The 20,543-nt window shown below is 48.0% G+C and overlaps 1 protein-coding gene across 2 annotated transcripts in view; it reads right to left on the bottom strand.

Annotated features, from left to right (window-relative positions):
• The window catches only part of ANKRD44 (ankyrin repeat domain 44), a 724,718-nt gene that overhangs the window by 76,103 nt on the left and 628,072 nt on the right, over window positions 1-20,543 (bottom strand). For both annotated transcript variants that reach the window (XM_063430205.1, XM_063430204.1), the window contains exon 25: window positions 17,825-17,907. In XM_063430205.1, the coding sequence (XP_063286275.1) occupies window positions 17,825-17,907 (83 nt within the window). The remainder of the gene's footprint in view (window positions 1-17,824; window positions 17,908-20,543) is intronic.

Consider the following 20,543-nt stretch of genomic DNA (forward strand, 5'->3'; position numbering starts at 1 on the left):
GCACGATTATCTCGGCATGCGTTCCAGTGACGTCAGCTGACACAGACTGCGCCACCCGGAAGTGGAACGTATGCCGTCGGCTGTGGAACGCGCGTTGCGTTCCAAACGTGCGATAGCCGGCTGTGGAACGCACGTTGCGTTCCAAACGTGCGATAGCCAGAACCCGGAAGTAGAAAGAATGGGGGGATTAAAAAGATGCCGAGATACAGAAGAATTCCAGACACCGATTGAAAAAGCCCCTGGTACGGGGCGAAACGCGTTTCAGATATTTTGGACTCATATTGGACTTCTATTGCCAATTGGCAGGACTTATTCCAAAGGCTTATATAGCCATTTACTATTCTTCTTTTACATTGATTTTCTTTTATTTTATGTTTACCATTTTATATAGTTTTACTCCATATTGTGGAGCAAAAAAATCTTATTTCTTAAAGACACCACCTTGTTTGGGAAACTTATGTCAATATCCAGCTGGAGTAACCATAAGGTCATCTGGAAACAGGAAAGGGACATCCTAAGCAAAAGTCCCACTGCGCCATCTGTGAGAGCCATATGTTGAGATTTGGCTCTAGGCTTGTGAGTACCTGACTCCAATTTCTACTCATACTATTGTGCAGACAATATTACACTATACTGTTTTTTTATATAGAACAGATGTATTCAGAAGTGTGATCCACCTACTACATTGTATGTAATATATGTTTATATTGTATAATTATGTTATGCCTAAATATTTACTGATTATTGTCACGCATGTTACATATTATTATTATTATTATTATTATCGTCACAATAAATTATATTTTTATAATTAGTTTGTGATTAATGTGTGAAATATATATATCCTCTAATAAACATTTGCCAGGGTCAATAAGAGCTAAAAATAGTGGGTAACTCTTCGCTTTAATTAATCAAGGGGAACAGTGCCAATATATCAAGTTTTGATATAATAAAAATCATTACATTCATTTTTGATAATTTTTATGAAAATATTATTTTTACTATTTATCACCCCATAAATATCCTTACAGTGTGTTCAACTGCAATTTGATTTTTTTCTCATTTATTGCACAAACATATATTATATACAGCTTTGTAAAAAATAACACATTTAATTTGATGTGACATATACATATATAAATTCTCATTCATTATAAAAATGTAAAACACATTGAAAATTATCACACTTTTTTCAGTTTTGGCAATAATAAGATGTGCAGCTTAAGAAAAGTAATTTAAAATAAATTAATTTATTTGTTCTAATTTACAGAGTACATAATATCTTATACCCCCCATCCCTCCAAAGAATTGTTGTATCATGTGCCATAAAAAGTATTACCGTATATACTCGAGTATAAGACGAGTTTTTCAGCACATTTTTTGTGCTGAAAAACACTCACTCGTCTTATACTCGAGTCAGTTGTCTGTATTATGGCAATTTTCATTGCCATAATACAGACAAGGACCGGGGGCTGTCAGGAAGCTGTAACTTACCTTCACCGCAGCTCCTGTCAGCTCCCTTCTCTCTCCTCCGTCCGTGCAGCTCCCAGGTCAGCTTCCTCTGCAACTCTCGCGAGAGCCGCGGGGTCAGAGCATTGCCACGGGTTACCGTGGCAACGCTCCCCGCGGCCGCGAGAACCAGTCTCCCATACAAGGTGGGAGAACCAGTCTCCCATACAAGGTGCTGCACCCTACGCCTGGAGGTCAGCATAGGTGACGCACAGCACGACATCAGCCGGTCTGCAGCATGGCCTCACAAAGCCCTCTAAATGCGGAGGAAAGACAAGTGGAGAGAGGAGCAGAAGCTGGATCCCCAGCTGATACCTTAAGCCTCAGGCCTGCAACTCACTGCTAAGTGGGACTGTATTATACTTAAAATGGGGATAGGATGACTGCCACGACGAGCCTCCTGATTTATGTGCCATCACAGTGTGCCATTTCCCATTATAATATGCCCGTAACGTTTATCAGTCTGATTGCATCTAGTTCCTTTGATCTTTACTTTAAATATTTCATATTGGCAAGCCTCAGATTGCTGTATCTTATGGCTTCAACCTAACATGGATGTCCATAATATGTGGTCTTAGGAGGTGGTACACATTTTTGTATAGGCAAGTTAATCGTCAGATAAAACTGGCATGCTAACTCATATACATTATTTGTAAGCAATGTGTCTACTGGCAAGTTGACTAATCTACATTACTTATAAGCAATATGTAAATTAACATGTTAACCAGTATACATTACTTATAAGCAATACGTTAATTAGCATGTTGACTGGTATACACTACTTGTAAGCAATAGCTCAACTGGTATATTAACCAGTATACATTACTTGTAAGCAATATGTAAATATGTTTAGTTTTACAATGTAATGTTTAATGCTCCTCTTTCCTACAGACCACTAGAAATGTACATATGTACTGATATATTACTGTGCCTCTTACCTCATTAACTCATGGTTCATAATAGTGCAGTATCATCTTGAGAGTGGGGCCTGCTGACACTTAAAAAATGTTACAGCCTGTTTATATAATGACGTTAAAATTTTGATTGCCTGAAAAGCGCTATAGGAGTGGGGCTATTTAAGCCTGTTCATTTATAATCATTGAACGTATAATCGATTGTACTACAAACGCTAGAGACAACGCTTGTTTCTTATAATATGTTATGTTTCTCCACTGTCTAACACTCATATCATTATAACAAAAAAATTGTGCTGTTTATTCAATGCCATATCAAGCATTTTATACCCGTTATCATTTTGACTGCGACGGCTATTGTGGCTGAGTAGGATTACTGTTATTGCATGCACAACAAAAAAAAAGAATTTAAAAAAAAAAAAGAAAGAAAGGGACATGGCACTTTATTGAGATTAAAGGATCACTATAGGGTCAGGAACACAAACATGTATTCCTGACCCTATAGTGTTAAAACCACCATCTAGCCCCCCCTGGGCCCCTCATGCCTCCATAAATATAGCAAAATCTTACTGTATTCAAGCCTGAAGCTGTAGATCTGCATGCTGTTTGCCTAAAAAAAAAAACAAGCAGTCTGCTGACATCATCAGAAGTGGCGGCTTGATCCAATCACAATGCTTCCCCATAGGATTGGCTGAGACTGACAAGGAGGCAGATCAGGGGCAGAGCCAGCATGATTCAAACACAGCCCTGGCCAATCAGCATCTCCTTATAGAGATGATTTGAATCAATGAATCTCTATTAGGAAAGTTCAGTGTCTGCGTGCAGAGGGAGGAGATACTGAATGTTTGGATGCATTTTAGGCAGCCATGACCCAGGAAGGATCTCTAACAGCTATCTGAGGAGTGGCCAGTGAAGTTATCACTAGTGATGTACCAAACTGTTCGCTGGCGAATAGTTCCCGGCGAACATAGCGTGTTCGCGTTCGCCACGGCGGGCGAACACATGCGCGGTTCGATCCGCCCCCTATTCGTCATCATTGAGTAAACTTTGACCCTGTGCCTCACGGTCAGCAGACACATTCCAGCAAATTAGCAGCAGACCCTCCCTTCCAGACCCTCCCACCACCTGTACAGCATCCATTTTAGATTCATTCTGAAGCTGCATTCTTAGATAGAGGAGGGAAAGTGTAGCTGCTGCTCATTTGATAGGGAAATTGATAGCTAGGCTAGGGTATTCAGTGTCCACTACAGTCCTGAAGGACTCATATGATCTCTGCTGTAAGGACAGCACCCCAAAAAGCCCTTTTTAGGGCTAGAACATCAGTCTGCTTTTTTTTTTTCTGTGTAATGTAAATGCAGTTGCCTGCATGCCAGCTTCTGTGTCAGGCTCACAGTGGATACTGTGCCCACTTGCCCAGTGCTACCACTCATATCTGGTGTCACAATAGCTTAAGCTTGCATTTAAAAACAATTTTTTTTTCACTGTAATAGATTGAATAGCAGTTAGTTGTCTGCAAGCGTCTGGGTGTCAGGCCTTCAGCGTGTACTCTGCCAACCTCTGCCAGTGTACTTTGCCACTCATATCTGGTGTCACAATAGCGTGCCTTTAAAAAGAAAAAAGTTTTTCACTGTAAGCTAATAGCAGTTAGTTGCCTGCAAGCGTCTGGGTGTCAGGCCTTCAGCTTGTACTCTGCCAACCTCTGCAAGTGCACTTTGCCACTGATATCTGGTGTCACTATAGCGTGCCTTTAAAAAGAAAAAAAGTTTTTCACTGTAAGCTAATAGCAGTCAGTGTCCTTCAAGCGGGTGTGTCAGGCCTTCAGCGTGTACTCTGCCAACCTCTGCCAGTGTACTTTGCCACTCATATCTGGTGTCACAATAGCGTGCCTTTAGAAAGAAAAAAAGTTTTTCACTGTAAGCTAATTGCAGTCAGTGTCCTTCAAGCGGGTGTCAGGCCTTCAGCGTGTACTCTGCCAACCTCTGCAAGTGCACATTGCCACTTATATCTGGTGTCACTATAGCGTGCATTTAAAACCAAAAATCTTTTTCCACTGTTATAGATTGAATAGCAGTTAGTTGTCTTCAAGCGGGTGTCAGGCCTAGAGCTTGTACTCTGCCAACCTCTGCCAGTGCACATTGCCACTCATATCTGGTCTCACAGTAGCTTGCACGCATAGTACCACTAATCAAAAAAAAAAAAAATGACAGGCAGAGGCCGGCCACCCCGCAGGGGCCATCCTGGTCGTGGTGCTGTGATTCCCTTTTGCCCTAGAATAATGCCCAGTTTTCAGAGGCCACGTACCCTGAGCTTGAAAAGTTCTGAGGACATAGTTGACTGGCTAACTCCCAACTCCCAGGACACCCAATCTTCTACAGCTTCCGCTCGGAACCTTGACGCACCATCCTCCTCCAGCTTAGCTTCGTGCACCTCTCAAGATACCACTCATCCGCCTGCCGCCTCCACCAACACTAGCACCACAGCCGCTTCACTTGGTACGTCAGAGAAGTTATTTACACATCCGTTTGAAGAAATGAGTGATGAGCAACCATTATTGCCAGAGGATGTAGATAACAGGGATATGTCTCAGGCAGGCAGCATCACACACATGGACGTACGGTGTGATGATGATGATGATGATGATGTTGTACCCGCTGCTGCTTCCTTTGCTGAGTTGTCAGATACAAGTAAAGCGGTTGATGATGACGATGCGTCCATGGATGTCACGTGGGTGCCCACTCGGCAAGAAGAAGAACAGGGCGAAAGTTCAGATGGGGAGACAGAGAGGAGGAGACGAGTTGGAAGCAGGGGGAGGTCGTCGCAAGGAGCTAGTGGCACAGTCAGACAGCATGCATCGGCACCCGGGGTCAGCCCGACAGCACGCCAATCAACGCATGCTGTGTCCACCACCAGAATGCCGTCATTTCAGAGCTCAGCAGTGTGGTATTTTTTTTTGTGTGTCTGCCTCTGACAACAGCGATGCCATTTGCAACCTGTGCCAAATGAAACTGAGTCGTGGGAAGTCCAACACCCACCTAGGTACAACTGCTTTGCGTAGGCACATGATCGCACATCACAAACGCCTATGGGATCAACACATGAGTACAAGCAGCACACAAACTCAAAGCCGCCATCCTCCTCCTGGTCCAGCATCTTCAGCCACGTCAACCACTGCTGTCCTCCTTGCCCCCTCTCAACCATCCGCCACTCCGTCTCTCGCCTTGAGCAGTTCCCGCTCATCTGCCCACAGTCAGGTGTCTGCCAAGGACATGTTTGAGCGTAAGAAGCCAATGTCAGAAAGTCACCCCCTTGCCCAGCGTCTGACAGCTGGCTTGTCTGAACTATTAGCCTGCCAGCTTTTACCATACAAGCTGGTGGAGTCTGAGGCGTTCCAAAAATTTGTGGCTATTGGGATACCGCAGTGGAAGGTACCCAGCCGAAATTTCTTTGCACAAAAGGCAATCCCCAACCTGTACTCTATTGTGCAAAAGGAAGTAATGGCATGTCTGGCACACAGTGTTGGGGCAAGGGTCCATCTGACCACTGATACCTGGTCTGCAAAGCATGGTCAGGGCAGGTATATCACCTACACTGCGCATTGGGTAAACCTGCTGACGGCTGCCAAGCATGGAATGCGTGGCTCTGCAGAGGAGTTGGTGACACCGCCACGACTTGCAGGCAGGCCTGTTGCCACCTCCTCTACTCCTCCTACTCCATCCTCATCCATAACCTCCTCGGCTGAGTCCTCTTCTGCTGCTGCATCTTGCTCCACATCAACGGCACCCCCCCAGCTCCCCAGGTACTATTCCACATCCCGGATACGGCAGTGTCACGCCGTCTTGGGTTTGACTTGCTTGAAAGCAGAGAGTCACACCGGACAAGCACTCCTGTCCGCTCTGAACGCACAGGTGGAAAAGTGGCTGACTCCGCAGCAACTGGATATCGGCAAAGTGGTTTGTGACAACGGAACAAATTTGTTGGCGGCATTGAAGTTGGGCAAGTTGACACATGTGCCGTGCATGGCACATGTGTGTAATCTGATCGTACAACGCTTTGTGCATAAGTATACAGGCTTACAGGACGTCCTGAAGCAGGCCAGGAAGGTGTGTGGCCATTTCAGGCGTCCATACCAGTGAGGCGCTTGATTTGCGACAGCCCGACACGTTGGAATTCAACACTCCTATTGTTCGACTGCCTGCTCCAACAAGAAAAAGCCGTTAATGAATATTTGTATGACCGGGGTCCTAGGACAGCCTCTGGGGAGCTGGGAATTTTTTTGCCATGTTACTGGACGCTCATGCGCAATGCCTGTAGGCTCATGCATCCTTTTGAGGAAGTGACAAACCTAGTCAGTCGCACCGAAGGCACCATCACTGACATCATACCACTTGTTTTCTTCCTGGAGCGTGCCCTGTGAAGAGTGCTGGATCAGGCCGTAGATGAGCGTAAAGAGGAAGAGGAAGAGTTGTGCTCACCATCACCACCAGAAACAGCCTTATCAGCATCACTTGCTGGACCTGCGGCAACGCTGGAAGAGGATTGTGAGGAAGAGGATTCAGAGGAGGAATGTGGCTTTGAGGAGGAGGACCAACCACAACAGGCATCCCAGGGTGCTCGTTGTCACCTATCTGGTACCCGTGGTGTTGTACGTGGCTGGGGGGAAGAACATACCTTCAGTGAGATCACTGAGGACGAGGAATGGGACATGAGTAGCTCGGCATCCAACCTTGTGCAAATGGGGTCTTTCATGCTGTCGTGCCTGTTGAGGGACCCTCGTATAAAAAGGCTGAAGGAGAACGACCTGTACTGGGTGTCCACGCTACTAGACCCCCGGTATAAGCAGAAAGTGTCGGAAATGTTACCAAATTACAACAAGTCGAAAAGGATGCAGCATTTGCAAAATAAATTAAAAAGTATGCTTTACACAGCGTATAAGGGTGATGTCACAGCACAACGGGAATCTAACAGGGGAAGAGGTGAAAGTCATCCTCCTCGACGACGCCGGAAAGGACAGGATGCTTTAAAGACGTGTTGTTGATGGAGGACATGCGGAGCTTTTTAAGTCCTACGCATCGCCACAGCCCTTCGGTATCCACCCTCAGAGAACGACTCGACCGACAGGTAGCAGACTACCTCGCCTTAACTGCAGATATCGACACTCTGAGGAGCGATGAACCCCTTGACTACTGGGTGTGCAGGCTTGACCTGTGGCCTGAGCTATCCGAATTTGCGATAGAACTTCTGGCCTGCCCGGCTTCAAGTGTCCTGTCAGAAAGGACCTTCAGTGCAGCAGGAGGTATTGTCACTGAGAAGAGAAGTCGTCTAGGTAAAAAAGTCTAGATTACCTCACCTTTATTAAGATGAATGAGGGATGGATCCTGAAGGGACTGAAAGTGGGCGATACATTCGACTAAAAAAGGCCTGATGAGATGAGCTGCCTTGGGCTAAAAATGGTGACCCTATGTAGGAGGAACAGTCGCTATTCTGCTCTGTGTCAGTGTGTATCAGGGTCTCTGAGGACAGGTGTCAATCCATATCTGCCAAGTGACCCTATGTAGGGGGAACAGTCCCTATTCTGCTCTGTGTCAGTGTGTTTCAGGGATCATTAGGATAGGTGTCAATCCATATCTGCCAAGTGACCCTATGTAGGGGGAACAGTCCCTATTCTGCTCTGTGTCAGTGTGTTTCAGGGATCATTAGGATAGGTGTCAATCCATATCTGCCAAGTGACCCTATGTAGGGGGAACAGTCCCTATTCTGCTCTGTGTCAGTATGTTTCAGGGATCATTAGGATAGGTGTCAATCCATATCTGCCAAGTGACCCTATGTAGGGGGAACAGTCCCTATTCTGCTCTGTGTCCGTGTGTATCAGAGTCTCTGAGGACAGGTGTCAATCCATATCTGCCAAGTGACCCTATGTAGGGGGAACAGTCCCTATTCTGCTCTGTGTCAGTGTGTTTCAGGGATCATTAGGATAGGTGTCAATCCATATCTGCCAAGTGACCATATGTAGGGGGAACAGTCCCTATTCTGCTCTGTGTCAGTGTGTTTCAGGGATCATTAGGATAGGTGTCAATCCATATCTGCCAAGTGACCCTATGTAGGGGGAACAGTCCCTATTCTGCTCTGTGTCCGTGTGTATCAGAGTCTCTGAGGACAGGTGTCAATCCATATCTGCCAAGTGACCCTATGTAGGAGGAACAGTCCCTATTCTGCTCTGTGTCAGTGTGTATCGGGGTCCCTGAGGACAGGTGTCAATCGATATGTCAAGGTGTCAATATGTCATATGTCAGGTGTCAATCCATATCCATTGTGATTTAGGAATGTTAGGTGATTTATGCCCTTTATGGATTAAAACCAGACTCTGCATCAACTGTGTAATTTTCCATGGGAGTTTTGCCATGGATCGCCCTCCGGCATGCCACAGTCCAGGTGTTAGTCCCCTTGAAACAACTTTTCCATCACTATTGTGGCCAGAAAGAGTCCCTGTGGGTTTTAAAATTCGCCTGCCCATTCCGTTCGCGAACCGAACATTTTGTTCCCTCCCCCCCCCTGCATTCTTCAGCTTGTTCTGCTGATATTCGTGTTAAATTGAAAATACAGTGCAATACCGGCGCCGTAATGAAAAATACAGTGCAATACAGTGCAATACCGGCGCCGCCGCTGGCGCTGTGTATGAGAAAGACAGGGACAGGAAGCTGCATCGTATCCCTGCTTCTCTCTGACTGAATCCGCAGGGGAGCAACACATGCAGCCAGCAGAGACAGCCTTTAGATAAGGTAAGTGAGGCATGGGGGGGGGGGGCATATGGGGATGGGGGAGAGGGGGGCAGAGATAGCCGAGAGATCAGTGAAGTGAGGCATATGGGGATGGGGAGAGGGGGGCAGAGATAGCCGAGAGATCAGTGAAGTGAGGCATATGGGGATGGTGAGAGGGGGGCAGAGATAGCCTAGAGATCAATGAAGTGAGGCATATGGGGATGGGGGGGGGGGCAGTGATAGCCTAGAGATCAATGAAGTGAGGCATATGGGCATATGGGGAGGGGGGGGGCAGTGATAGCATAGAGATCAATGAAGTGAGGCATATGGGGATGGGGGGCAGAGATAGCCTAGATATCAATGAAGTGAGGCATATGGGGATGGGGGGGGCAGAGATAGCCTAGAGATCAATGAAGTGAGGCATATGGGGATGGGGGGGCAGAGATAGCCTAGAGATCAATGAAGTGAGGCATATGGGGATGGGGGGGCAGAGATAGCCTAGAGATCAATGAAGTGAGGCATATGGGGATGGGGGGGCAGAGATAGCCTAGAGATCAATGAAGTGAGGCATATGGGGATGGGGGGGCAGAGATAGCCTAGAGATCAATGAAGTGAGGCATATGGGGATGGGGGGGGCACAGAGATAGCCTAGAGATCAATGAAGTGAGGCATATGGGGATGGGGGGGGGCACAGAGATAGCCTAGAGATCAATGAAGTGAGGCATATGGGGATGGGGGGGCAGAGATAGCCTGGAGATCAATGAAGTGAGGCATATGGGGATGGGGGGGGGCAGAGATACCCTAGAGATCAATGAAGTGTGGCACATGGGGATGGGGGGGCAGAGATAGCCTAGAGATCAGGGGAGGGCTGGCAGCCTTTGGCCTGGGGGGCAAATCCAGTCAAGTGGCCCATTGCACCAAGAGGAGAGTAAAAACACCTTTCCCATGTGATTGAAAGGGGGGGCGGGGGGAGCAGTCACCTAAACAGACACTCAATGACAAGCACACCCACACTTGCTGATTTGGCGCACACTAAAAAAACACAAACTCACTGACAGGCACACGCACACACTCACTGACAGGCACACAGACACACACAGAAAGACACACTGTTACAGGCATACTGACTCAGACAGACAGACAGACATACTGACACACACACACACACACAGGCATACTGGCTGACATACACACACACAAACTGGCACACACTGAGACATACTTGCACGCACACACAGACATACTGGCGCACGCACACACACAGACTTTACACTTTTAAAACCAGTAGACAGTGGCTGAGTATAGGGACAGGGCTGTAGTGGGGGGAAAGGGGCTGTAGTGGAGGGTATAAACTGTAATTGGGGGGTTTAGGAAATGTAGGTGGGGATAGGGGCTTAAGTAGGTTGATGGCTACAATTTGGGAAAGGGGTTGTGGTGTGGGTGATATGGGTTGCAATTGGGGGAAGAGGAGCTGTAGTGGGGATGTTATGGGGCTGTAGTGGGAGGCATGGGGCTGAGAAAGGGGGCAGGAGCTGAGGGGAAAAAAAGGAGCAGGGAAAGGGTGGGACAGAGCCTTACTAAGGGACCAGAGCCTGACTAAGGGACAGGGGATGGCTGAGGAGGGGGCCAGGGATTGAGGAGGGGGGGAAGGGGCTGAGGAGGGGGACAGGGGCTGAGGAGGGGGGGGCAGGGCTGAGGAGGGGACAGGGGCTGAGGAGGGGGGGCAGGGCTGAGGAGGGGACAGGGGCTGAGGAGGGGGGGGGGGCAGGGCTGAGGAGGGGGGAAGAGAGGGGGCAGGGCTGAGGAGGGGAAAAGGGGCTGAGGAGGGGGGGCAGGGCTGAGGAGGGGGGAAGAGAGGGGGCAGGGCTGAGGAGGGGACAGGGGCTGAGGAGGGGGGCAGGGCTGAGGAGGGCGGAAGAGAGGGGGCAGGGGCTGAGGTGGGGGGAAGAGAGGGGGCAGGGCTGAGGAGGGGGCAGGCGCTGAGGAGGGGGGAGGTAGGGCTGAGGAGGGGGAGAGGGGGGAGGTAGGGCTGAGGAGGGGGGAAGGGGGGCAGGGCTGAGGAGGGGGGAAGGGGGGCAGGGCTGAGGAGGGGAATAAAAAAAAAAACTAAAGTGTATTTCCCCCTCCCTGAGTCTTACCTTAAGCCAGGGAGGGGTGGGCAGCAGCCAGCATTCAGCAACAGTCAGTGAAGTCTGTAGCCTGCAGTCAGTGGAGTCGGCTGGCCTCTCCTGATGATGTCAGGAGGAGGGGGCGTGGCTTCCTCCTCTCTTCTCAGCGGTCCTGGGAGAAGAGCAGTGAAAGTCACGCCCCCTCCTCCTGACATCATCAGGAGAGGCCGGCCGACTCCACTGACTGCAGGCTACAAGAAGAGTGAGGTAAGTTGAAAAATCTGAGTCCTCAGCCAGAGGCAGGGGATTCAGATTTTCCTTTTTTTGGTGGATGTGGGCAGCCCTGGCCCCTGGGTTTAGGGCGGCCTGGGGGGCAATTGCCTCCCTGCCCCCCTTCCCAGCCCGCCCCTGCTAGAGATCAATGAATTGAGGCATATGGGGATATGGGGGGGGGCAGAGATAGCCTAGAGATCATCGAAGTGAGGCATGGGGGGGCAGAGATAGCCTACAGATCATCGAAGTGAGGCATGGGGGGGCAGAGAGCCTACAGATCATCGAAGTGAGGCAGGGGGGGCAGAGATAGCCTACAGATCATCGAAGTGAGGCAGGGGGAGGTAAAGTAAGAGAAGGAGAAGGAAGGAGCAGAAAGGAGAAGGAATATAAATGAGCGGAAAGGGGCAGCAAGTATCTGGAAGGGACAGCAAGGAGCACAACAGGTAAAGTAGGAGAAGGAGCACAAAGTGACACAAATGAGCAGCAAGGAGCAGGAATGGTCTGCAAGGAGCACGAAGGGTCTGCAAGGAGAAGGAAGGGTCTGCAAGGGGCAGCAAGGAGTAGGAAGGGTCTGCAAAGAGCAGAAAGGGACAGAAGAAGCACAAAGGTAAAGGAGCAGAAAGAATCAGAAGGCGCACAAAGGTAGTAGGAGAAGGAGCAGAAAAGGGTAGCAAGGAGCAGAAAGGGACAGCAAGGAGCACACAGGTAAAGTAGGAGAATGAGCAGAAAGGGTCTGCAAGGAGCAGAAAGATCAGAGAGAGACAGGAGCAGAAAGGTAAAGCAGCAGAAGGAGCCAAGGAGAAGAGAAGACTGTGTCAGAAGAAAAAGAAGACTGTGTCAGAAGAAAAAGAAGACTGTGTCAAATAAAGGAGAAGAAAAGGAGATTGGAGCAGGAAGGACAAGTGAAGTGAACCCTCCACTTTATAAGGCTTTGGTACCTGGGCCTGGCAGGGAAACTTTGGACCTTCTCATCTCCCCAGGTAAAAAAATATCAATGTTAATGTGTTCACTTTTATTTACTGAGTGTCAGGAAGCACAGAGGGCCGCTGGGGAGGGTTGTCGCTGATTGGCTAGAGCGGTCAGCTGGCACTCTAAGCCAATCAGTAGCTCCACATTCATAAAAAAGTTAAACATTTTATGAACCGGGAACTAGCGATTGGCTTAGAGCGTCAACTGACCAATCTAGCCAATCTGTAGCACCTATGCCTGACGTAAATCTGTACTTCCTGACACTCCGTTTCAGAAGCCGAATACCACTGAGCGACCTGGAAATCTGGAGCTGGAGGAAGCCTTTGGGGTTAAACCATTTGAGAGCGGTTTAACCCCTTAAAGGAAAGAGAGCACCAGGGGCTTCCTGGCATCATAGCATTTTCATTTAGATGAAGTTATGGTGACCAGAATGTTCCTTTAATTTGCTTAAAGGAACACTATAGTGTCAGGAATACAAACATGTATTCCTGACACCCTAGTTGTGAAAATGCTATTTGTAGCAGACTGGACCCTGCACCAGAGTCTGCCCCAGTTTCCTGGAGGGGACTGCTTGCTCGCCTCCTGCCCTGTGATTATGGTCCCTGGGAGATATGGCCCTTCAAGAACAATATTTGGGCATAATGGATTATGTATGACCTTACTGGCCCTTTAAGAACCATCTGGGGACATACTGTGGAGTTACTGGGTGACCACCATTTCATGTATCAGAGGCACATGGTGAGAACAATGGATGAAGCACATGGTGAGAACAATGGATGGCGGCCATTTTAACTCACAGACATTGTTGTGACTTTTCTACACGGTGCCATCTCACCGGTATTTGGCACACAAAGACATTGTGCAGTAGTTTTAAACTATACAACGCAACAGGGGACACATTATACAGTAATTCGTTTTTATATAATCTGTATATGTTCTGCGGAATCTGCATTAAACTGTATCTTCCAAACTACTGAATGGATCTGGGTGAATTTTGGATATGTGGTTCACCCAGATCCCCCTGGTTCTGAGGATATACTTTATATGGGGTTATTGCATGTTTTGGGGTCCCTGTGATAGTTTTTATAAAACTGTATTCCTCTGCCTGTGATAATGAGATTAACCATTGTGTTCAGTAATCCTATTACAGGCAGAGGGGAGGATTTTGTGTGGGAGTGTCTGTGTGTATTGTACCGATTGATTGGTTGTTTTGTCCCTCCCTGTGGGCGGACCTGTATTCTCAACAACTGTAATAAAAACCAGGCTGGGAGTACCAGCCTCAGTTCCTGTTTAACCCTCAAAGTGAAGTGTCGTCTCATTATTGGGGGAGGATTTATTGTATGCTGTTCCAGTATGACTGCTCGGAGTGTAAACCTATGGTTTTTCCTATTCAGCTGTATACAGCATTTATATGCTAGAGAGGATTCCTATGCTTCTCAGATTCAGTGGTTGTGGTGTCTGCTGCAGTGCTTGAAGTCCTCAGGAGCGCTAGGAGCATCCTTTAACGGAGGTACCCAGTCGGGGTGCCAGGCGATCCGTTACATTGGTGGCAAGTGGTGGGATGGCGTCCTAGTGGGAGGTAAAGCAGCTCGGAGACACAGTTCATTTGGAGTTACAAAGTGAGGGCGACGCTAGTGTTCATACAGCGTCCCTGTCTACACAAAGATTTGGGAAAATGGGGTTCGTGGACCTCTGGGCACTCACACCTGAGGAAGAGAGTGAATTGGAATGGAGAGATAATGCCCGGAAAGAATTATGGTACGATGCCCTGGAGGAAGTCCAGTATCAACGGCAGCAGCGCCTTCCTGGTGTCGCATACCGGTTGGAGGAACAAATGGCCTGGCGGATGCCGCTTCTGGGAGACCAACCTGGAGGGCAGCGGGTAAGACAACTCGAGTACCTTGTGGAAAGGGAACTGAGCCTGGACGCCTCATACAGGGCACTGTGGTGGTGCACTGTCCAGCCAGAGACATGGAGGGCAGAGGGCATCCAGCCAGAGGGGGAGAACTACGCTAGCCCTGGCCTGTTGTGGAAAGCCTTAGCGGAAGACGTCGACTTCGGCAGTCCAGCAGAGTCACGGTACTGGGCTATCTTTCATTACCAAGGGGCGATGTTACAGGGCCTGAGATCTATGGGACTCCGAGAAGACCTCAGCTGTTTCGCTGCCATGGAACGAGAGCTGGAGATGGACTATGTGGAACTACTAAACTCATGTGAGCCACAGAGCATTGATGCAGAACGGGAAAACTGGGTGGCAGACCCAGACCTGCCAGCCTACAGCTGGGAAAATGCGGCAAAGGTACCCCCTGCTTCACTACCAGTTGCAGAAGTAGGGGACCTCATAGACTGGTCCTGGAGAGACCCACAGATGGCAGGTGGAGATGGGATCGAGATCTCTCTACCGGCCCTTCAGGGCAGTCAGCCCAGATCCCCAGCGGCAGATCCCCAGCGGCAGTGTGTGTTACAGGGGGCTGAAGGTGCTGTCCTTGCTCCCCAGCGGCAGTCTAGCACACCAAGGGGAGACCGGAAGCCCCACAACAGTGCAGATGGGACCGCAGTCTCTGTACCTACACCACTGGGGATAAGGACAGTCTGTCCTGATCTCCAACAGCAAGACAAGGTATTGGAAGGGGAGGCAGTCGGTTTCCTCCTCCAGCAGAGAGAACGTCAGGGAGAGGAGCCTGTTACCCCCTCTCCCCAGCGGCAATCTACAGTTCAGGGAGAGGAGCTGGTTACCCCCTCTCCCCAGCAGAAGCATAACCCACCAAGGGGAGACAGTAAGCCCCACACCAGCGCAGATGGGACCATGGTCTCTGCACCCAAGTCACAGGGAGCTGAAGGGGCCGTCCTTGCTCCCCAGCGGCAGTCTACAGTTCAGGGAGAGGAGCTTGTTACCCCCTCTCCCCAGCGGCAGTCTGCGGTTCAGAGAGAGGAGCTTGTTACCCCCTCTCCCCAGCGGCAGTCTACAGTTCAGGGAGAGGAGCTGGTTACCCCCTCTCCCCAGCGGCAGTCTGCGGTTCAGAGAGAGGAGCTTGTTACCCCCTCTCCCCAGCGGCAGTCTACAGTTCAGGGAGAGGAGCTGGTTACCCCCTCTCCCCAGCAGAAGCATAACCCACCAAGGGGAGACACTAAGCCCCTCACCAGCGCAGATGGGACCGTGGTCTCTGCGCCCAAGCTACAGGGAGCACGGACGGTCAGTCCTGCTCCCCAGCGGCCGAATCTTTTACCGGGAGGGAAGGGTCTCGTTCCCCCTCCCCAGCGGCAGCCTAGCCCACCAAGGGGAGACAGTAAACCCCACAACAGTGCAGATGGGACCGTAGTCTCTGCACTGGCAGCACAAGGGGTAAGGACGGTCGGTCCTGTCCCCCAGCCACAGAGCTGTGTATCCAGAGGGGAGACAGTCGGTCTCCCCCTCCCACAACCAGGCTCCAACCAGGCTACTTCCGGGGTAGCGCTGGCACCAGGGCAGAGTACCCCTAGTCTCTGTCCTCTCAGCAACCCACCAAGGCAGCCTACTAGTCCCCCACACAGCCGTGGTGAGGCACCTGGACCTGAACAAGTTTCTCCTTCATCCAGGTGCAGTAACTATTTATTGTGGGTGGGCTGTACTGCTGTTTGTGCTTCGTGGGTGGGTTGCTGGACTAACCAGGGCACTAACCGGCAGGAGGTCAGATACCCTGTTAATCTAGTTGGTAAAGGGGAGAAATGTAGCAGACTGGATCCTGCACCAGAGTCTGCCCCAGTTTCCTGGAGGGGACTGCTTGCTCGCCTCCTGCCCTGTGATTATGGTCCCTGGGAGATATGGCCCTTCAAGTACAATATTTGGGCATAATGGATTATGTATGACCTTACTGGCCCTTTAAGAACCATCTGGGGACATACTGTGGAGTTACTGGGTGACCACCATTTCATGTATCAGAGGCACATGGTGAGAACAATTGATGAAGCACATGGTGAGAACAATGGATGGCGGCCATTTTAACTCACAGACATTGTTGTGACTTTTCTACACGGTGCCATCTCACCGGTATTTGGCACACAAAGACATTGTGCAGTAGTTTTAAACTATACAACAGGGGACACATTATACAGTAATTAGTTTTTATATAATCTGTATATGTTCTGCGGAATCTGCATTAAACTGTATCTTCCAAACTACTGAATGGATCTGGGTGAATTTTGGATATGTCGTTCACCCAGATCCCCTGGTTCTGAGGATATACTTTATATGGGGTTATTGCATGTTTTGGGGTCCCTGTGATATTTTTTATAAAACTGTATTCCTCTGCCTGTGATAATGAGATTAACCATTGTGTTCAGTAATCCTATTACAGGCAGAGGGGAGGATTTGAGTGGGAGTGTCTGTGTGTATTGTACCGATTGATTGGTTGTTTTGTCCCTCCCTGTGGGCGGACCTGTATTCTCAACAACTGTAATAAAAACCAGGCTGGGAGTGCCAGCCTCAGTTCCTGTTTAACCCTCAAAGTGAAGTGTCGTCTCATTATTGGGGGAGGATTTATTGTATGCTGTTCCAGTTTGACTGCTAGGAGTGTAAACCTATTCGCATGGTTTTTCCTATTCAGCTGTATACAACATTCATATGCTAGAGAGGATTCCTATGCTTCTCAGATTCAGTGGTTGTGGTGTCTGCTGCAGTGCTTGAAGTCCTCAGGAGCGCTAGGAGCATCCTTTAACGGAGGTACCCAGTCGGGGTGCCAGGCGATCCGTTACACTATTCACCCTGGCTTCATGTGATAATGACTATGCTCCTCCCCTTCATGACACTGTCAAAAAGGGACCAAGCAAGGATGTCTTTACAATTATGCCCCCCCCCCCCCTGGAAAAATTCCTGCGGACGCCCATGAATGTAAACACTGCATTTTCTCTGAAAAGACCGTGTTTACAGCAATAAGCCTGAAGGTAATGATTCTACTCACCAGAACAAATTCAATAAGCTTAAGTTGTTCTGGTGACTATAGTGTCCCTTTAAGTGGTCTAGGTGCCCATAGAGTTCATCTAATAGCCCCTGAATATTCATATAGGTACATTCCCCGAAAAGAAACAATTTGCTCATTTACATTTTATTTTTCTGTAGCCTAGTACCCATTACAAAAAAGAACATGAAATATCTGCAACATCTACATGTGGAAAAGTGAAAATAGTTGACTGCTAAATTTAAAATGGTACCTGCAAATGGTTAGGTAGTTAAATTTAGCTGTAGTTAAATAGTAGTAAAACACTTTATATTTGTCATTTGTATAACTGCAAAACATGAACGCAATCTAGTTTTGCTTACCGCAATGCATGACCAGTGCAGTGCTGTGTTCAAAAGCTTATCCTTCGCAGCCAAATCCACTTTTTGTCCTTTTAACAAAATATCTACAATATAAGGAAAAGCATACAATTATATTAATATAATTTCATCAACATTACTGAGAATCATTAATAACTTTCAATAATTCAATGTTTATAAGCACTATATGCGTACTATAGGGTCAGGAACACAAACAAGCAAAATGATTGAAACTACTCAGCTAATCCGAATTTAACGTGGCCTATGAGGTCGAAATTCCCTGCATTAGACCTGAATGTTAATATTTTATAAACCTTTCTTTCTACGAGAATCTTTAAAAAAAAGAATAAAAAAAAAGTGTAAAGTTAATTTGTGTTTTAAATATTGTTTTGTTTTTTTCAAAGTGCATAACAAAGATACATGGGGGCACTAGTTGACTAGTTTGAACAGAGTTGGAAAACATTTCATATACAGGTTATTTTTTATTTCTTGGTAAGGATTGAGAAAAGCACCACTCAAGCCAGTGGCATAGCAAGGGCATGATGCACAAAATTCGCAAGTGCCCCCACACATCCAAACCAATTAAAAAGTATTGACAAACACTTTATTATTTTACTTTGACAAAAATGTTGTACACACACACATAGAGCATATTTGTGACTTTTGACTGTATGTATATGTCAGTGTGTGTATGTATAGCAATGTGAGCGTGTCTGCCACAGTTTGTGTATGGGTAGTACAGCAATGTGTGTGTGTGCGGTTATCAGCTTGTGTGAGTAGCAGTGGGTATAATATTGTGCATGTGTCTGTCATTCTTTATAGAAGGTGACCATTCTGGCCCAGTCGTTTTCCCTCTCCCTCCTCTTTTTGTCTCATATTGATGTGTTAAATCTGAACAAGGCAGTTCCTCAGATCAAAGATTCCGTTAGGGATCTTTGCTGTTAGGTAAGAAGTCAATACGCGGGGCCATCCTGCATTAACCTTGCTCCTGCAGCATTAAAGGACCACTATAGTGCCAGGAAAACATACTCGTTTTCCTGGCACTATAGTGCCCTGAGGGTGCCCCCACCCTCAGGGACCCCCTCCCGCTGGGCTCTGGGGAGAGTAAAGGGTAAAAAGGATTTGGAGGCTGGATTAACCCTATTATAAACATAGCAGTTTCTCTGAAACTGCTATGTTTATTTAAAAAAGGGTTAATCCTAGAGGGACCTGGCACCCAGACCACTTCATTAAGCTGAAGTGGTCTGGGTGCCTTGAGTGGTCCTTTAACCTTAAAATTGTAGCATTAAACCTGCACCCACTTTAATAATTCCTGACAACCACAGCAATACCCCCTCACTATGCTCTATAATCAATTAGATGAAGTGGTCTGGGTATCTATAGTGTCTATTTAAATCACTTTTGTTTGTTTCTCTTCATGCTAACCTAGCCACAGCTCCACTAGCTGTGACTGACACAGTCTGACTCAGCCCCTGTCCCCCTTCCTTAGCCCCTGTCCCCGCCCCCTCAGCTCCTGTCTCCCTCCCCCTCAGTTCCTGTCTCCCCCCAGCAGCACCTGTCTCCCCCCCTCAGCTTCCTCCCCCCTCAGCTCCTGTCTCCCTCCCATCCTCAGCTCCTGTCTCCCTCCCCCCACAGCTCCCGTCTCCCTCCCCCCACAGCTCCCGTCTCCCCACTCTTAGCCCCGTCTCCCCACTCTCTGCCCCTCTCTCAGCCCTTGCGCCTTTCACTACAGCCCCTGCACCACCTTCTGCAGCTCATGCCCCCCTCTGCAGCCCCATGCCCCCCCTTTTAATTACAGCCACTACAACCCACTGCCAGTGCCATTCCTGAGATTAGGCTCTGGATCCGCCCCTGCTCTGTATGCCTGTATCTGTATGACTATAAGCCTGTGTATGTATGTCTTTGTATGCCTGTGTCTGTATGACAGTGTCTGAATGTGTGTGTCTGTGTTTGTATGATATTGTACCTGTATATGTAGATTGTATGGTTGTGTGCCTGCATAGTTGTGTGTTGCTATATATCTATGTCTATATTGCATGGAAAAAGACACACAAAACATGCTGAAGGGAGAGAGCCACAGAAAGGGGCTTGGAGTAAGAAAGAGACATAAAAAGAAAAAATGGGGGTGGGGTAGAGACACACAAAGGGTCTATGGAAAGAAAGAGTTTCACAAGAGGGTATAAGAGACACACAAGAGGGTGTAAGACATAGTAAAGAGGGGATAAAATACACTAAAGAGAGTAAGAAAATCCAAACGAGGGTTACAAGACACACAGGTGGAGACACACTTTTTTGTGTAGACAAAAATCTTGCACTGACTCTGGGGGCATGAACTACTCATTAAATATTCAATTAGCTAAAGTTGTATTGGTACCTTAAGTATCCGTTTAAGGATACGTTTTAAAATATGTATTTTTTTAATTATATATTCTTATTATTTTGTTCTTTCATATAAATCACTACCATACCTGCTGGTTTATTCAAACAAACATGTTCATTTATTGACATTCTGAGCCATACAGTACCATTCATGAAAAGACCCAGAGAAGCTTGACGGAGCTCCTGTACTCCGACGAGTACCTCAGCCCAGTCCGCTTCCTAGCCGCTTGCAGGGACCCTGACACACGTCTGGAACTTTTCCACCCAACCAGGCTGCAGCTCTCCTTTTCATGCAGGTATCATCCCCTGTGCTAATCCACTGCAGCCTTTCTTCCATGCAGGT

Source organism: Pelobates fuscus, chromosome 8 (assembly GCF_036172605.1).
Source record: "Pelobates fuscus isolate aPelFus1 chromosome 8, aPelFus1.pri, whole genome shotgun sequence".
Classification (NCBI taxonomy): Eukaryota; Metazoa; Chordata; class Amphibia; order Anura; family Pelobatidae; genus Pelobates; species Pelobates fuscus.